Below are 4050 nucleotides of genomic sequence, written 5' to 3'. Positions count from 1 at the left end.
ACTGTCCCAGTGTGTGTCATCTGCTGTGCATGCAAACTGGAAGTGGAACTCGCGGCTCCGACTGTGTACTGTGTACTCATACATGATGTACATTTAGCGTGGATATGTAGCCGTAGCCCTCCCAGTGTACAAACGTGTGTGTGTGTGTGTGTGTGTGGGTGGAACAAGAGGAAGGACAGGATGTAAATCCATGCAGCTGTGAAGGAGGTGATTTGGGGTTTGGTTTATTTTGTTTTTTTTATCGTTGGAGGAAACAGAGACTTTTCTAGCAGCTGTTCGTCTGTAACACGGTACTTGACAGTTATTGGCTCCACAGAGAAAATGAACGTCTTTCAAAGTGTTTTCCGAGTACTTTTATGTCGAAAAGAATGTGTTGACTACAACATGTCTGACCAGATGATCACCAGACTGCAGTATCTGAACTAAGAACTTTAGATTACTAGACTTTCATAATTTGTATAAAGAAAAACTCTAGCTAGCTAGCTAGCTGTTCAGTAACCAAAGGTGGAACTTCATTATTTTCAACATGTTATGGCCTTTTGACCTGTACAAACTTTTGTACAAATAGTGACAACAAAAGTGTTCATGGAATCCAGTTCCAGTTTTGACCACATAAATTACTAAATAAATTGTAGCTAATGTTGCTATACTGTATATAGACAGACCACAGACTGAACCAGGGAACAGCAGACCGCGGGTTGTGAACCGATGTTCTACTAAAAGCTTCTATACTTTTCCATTTAAAACAAAGCACTGCCTGGAGAAGAGAAGAGAAGAAAAGTCTGAGCAAAGACGATCAATTAGTCAATGTTTCTCCTTCGATGTGAATATAAAGAAACAGTTGGTCGGCTACACGTTAGCATTTTAGTCTAAGTGAGTTAGCGACAGACTGAAAGACTGGGGGTCTGAGAAAAAAAAAACAAACTGTTCCTCGACTCATTGAAGATTTATACAGAAAATATAATACAATAAAAACCAAAATACTCTGTTATTTTGTCGTTTAGCCGTGAGCTAACTGAGGGACGCTGGGTTTAACAGGAGAAGCATAACTGATTTTAGAATCAAACATTTAACTTATATCTGTTTTGAAAGGTGAAAAATTCTGGGATGTTTCTCAGTCTGTGAGAGGAGAGGAGTCTAGAAGTTTACAAATATTTTCATTTCGATGAAATCAAGTCACATTTAGCAAAATATCTGAAATCACCCAAAAAAGTGCTTCTCTACTAAAGACGGAAACAGGGAAACAACTTCTGAATATGAATGACCTTTGACCTCTTACTGAAACTTTCAAACACCAATTTTTCAAAAAGGTTTCAGGTTCCATCAGTAGTCATTTTTAAAAAGATTTAAATTAGTGACATATTTTTAAAAGTTGTCATCCATGCATTACCTCCGTCTAATATTTCCTCTACGTTTTCATTAGCAGCTCCTGCAGCAGCTGCTTTCTCTCCCCTGGTGAATCAATTATCACCTTTATTCTACATCTCCCATTTTGACTGTGTACGATTCCAAAATAGACTTAAATCTAAACTTTGTAACAACGAACCCCAGGTCTCCCAAGAGCATATATCAAAAAGTCCTATGATCTCATGAGAACGAGTTCAAACTTTTCAGACATAAACGTTAAACATTAAACAAGGTTAAAACAGTGGGGCTGTTTTCAACATCTGGAGCAGGGGCCTGCACAGGGTTGGGGGGCTGGAGGGGGGCAATGTCTATATTATATTTACAGCAAAATACTGGAAATACTGTATTTGCCAAGGGCTTGAATCTGTGACCTCCTGCGGTAAGGCAAAAACACTCTGCCTCATTAATGATGGAAAAAGTCCTGTAATCAAAAGACTGTAATCAATGGGGTCTAATTGTTTAAATATAAAAAGAAAATCTGCCTCATTAATGATGGAAAAAGTCCTTTGACCGTAATCAATGGGCTCTAATTGTTTAAATATAAAAAGAAAAGAAAAAAAAATCAAGCCATTCAACAGCTTTCTTTGTCCGACCTGCGGTTTGATTTTTTTGTTTGTTTTTGGAATGAAACAACTTGATTTATTGCATCATCCATCATCCAAAACAAACAAATAGAAAGGCATTCACCTGCCGTCCGTCGTATCTTATCTCATCTCACAGAGAAGCTCCGTGTGACGCAGGACAGCAGCAAAACTGCGGTTAAAAATGTCTGCGTCTTCGTGACAAAAACACCAGCCACCAGGGACAAGGCTGTTGTCCGTTTCCTCATTAATAACTCACTGAGCAATTCTTAAAAGTAATCACTGTTGTTGTTGTTTTCACTGAGACTACGGAAACCCAGAGGACATTAAACACCAGCCGGGAAAAAAAAGAAAAAGGCCATAAATTAACGTTCATCAAAGTGAAGAAAAGACAAGACAATAATAAACTGTATATGATTCTGTTTTGGGGTGTTTTTCTTTTAAAGTTTCTTTTTTTCCCACTGGTTTCGTTCTCTCACCGTCCTGTGATATAAATAATTGCGGAACATTTTTTGAAGTGTAACTTTGACAGAAGCCTCGGTGTACGGGCTTTAAATTGTGTCTACTTTGTTGTTGTTTGTCTGGAGCCCAGTTACGTGGCTGATGCTAAACAAAGACATTTATCAGCCAGGCAGTCAAAGACTATTGCCTTCATGAACGGAAACTAATTAATGCTCATTGTATTCGCACATAAAGAAAGCAATAACGCTGCGTAATTAGCCATAAAGGCTAAGCAGAAAAAAAAGCCACACTGTAAACTGTATATGGAATGAGGACAAAGCCACCACTGAGCTTAACTTGCTAAATCACAGCTAAAAATTCAAAATTTAAACAATATTACTATAGCTTTTGCGGCTAGAACTTGTTCTGTTCTATTTGTTACTAGCTTTTATCCTTTTTTACTTTCTTTTTGATTAGCTTTTAGCATTAACTTGACTATTTTATCCCCCTCAAGGTCAGCTCAGCTGCATAAATAACCAAATGAACTGTAGCTAATGTTGCTTTACTGTATATTGTACATGGCTAACACAACATTATGTTCTATTAAAAACTAAAAAACATTTCATCCACTAAAAACTTTTGACAGTTCCATTTGACCTGTAGGAAGGTCAGGATCTGCCTCTACTCTGAAAAGTTAGCATTTCCTGGTTTAACCAGTTTGTAATTTTCCCATCAGTGTTTAGTCAGACACACACACTACACCGACACCTGATCATGACATGAATGTAATGTGAAAATGAGTCTCGCTTCAGCAGCCGAGGAAGAGTTTTCCATCTTTAATAAAACCTCACGCTAATGAGACGTAGCATCGTTTACAGATGAACGCCCTCTGTTGGCCTATGCAGATTTCTCAAACCAAATATCAAATGAAGTCATAGCAGGTATCCCCCCCACACACACACACACACACACACACCTTCAACTCCACAAACACCCACACCGTCAGAGGCCGAAGCCCCCGTTCAGCATAATGAATATGAATGAAAGCATCACAAACCCGACTGTTTGTCAAATCTGGAGGGAAGTGTTTACCAAATTAAATGTGCTGTGAGGCGGATTATGATTCCTGACAGCTGACTCGCAGGTCCATCACAATCATGAGCTGTGATTTAATGCGTGAGCAGAAACGGAGATTCACAAACACAGACGGAGAAACGAGGAGCCGCTGAGTCTAAAGGTTACACACCACGCACGAAAAGTCAACGCCATCTCGTCTCCACCCGATCCATCAGCAGTATTTTGATGAAATGTCAAAACTGGGGCAAGTATTTAAAACTCAAGTGTCTGCGGACGGGGATGAAGGGACGTCTTAATGCAAACAGAAAGAAAAAAGAAAATGTTAAAACTTTTACCTTTATCCTCCACGGTGAAATGGAAGAGATCGGACGTGGCGTTTTCTTCTTTATGCAGCACGTAGCAGATGTTCAGGTCCTCGATATCAGCTGAAACAAAATGAGAAGTTAAGTTAGTTTGATATATTGGTTATGTGGTTATGTTTCAGAAGGAGTGCATATAAAAGAGGAAAAAATGACTGAACCCTGTAACCTGAATTCTACTGAGG

General features: G+C 38.9%; 1 protein-coding gene across 1 annotated transcript in view; it reads right to left on the bottom strand.

Moving 5' to 3' along the window:
• LOC112488629 (FRAS1-related extracellular matrix protein 2-like) overlaps positions 1-4050 on the bottom strand; it is a 37376-nt gene that overhangs the window by 24618 nt on the left and 8708 nt on the right. The window contains exon 2 of the mRNA XM_025065698.1: positions 3842-3931. Coding sequence (XP_024921466.1) covers positions 3842-3931 — 90 coding nt within the window. The remainder of the gene's footprint in view (positions 1-3841; positions 3932-4050) is intronic.

Source organism: Cynoglossus semilaevis, chromosome 19, assembly GCF_000523025.1.
Source record: "Cynoglossus semilaevis isolate Cse_v1.0 chromosome 19, Cse_v1.0, whole genome shotgun sequence".
NCBI lineage: Eukaryota > Metazoa > Chordata > Actinopteri > Pleuronectiformes > Cynoglossidae > Cynoglossus > Cynoglossus semilaevis.
Note: the sequence above shows the minus strand (reverse complement) of the source record. Positions and strands in the feature narration are given on the sequence as shown.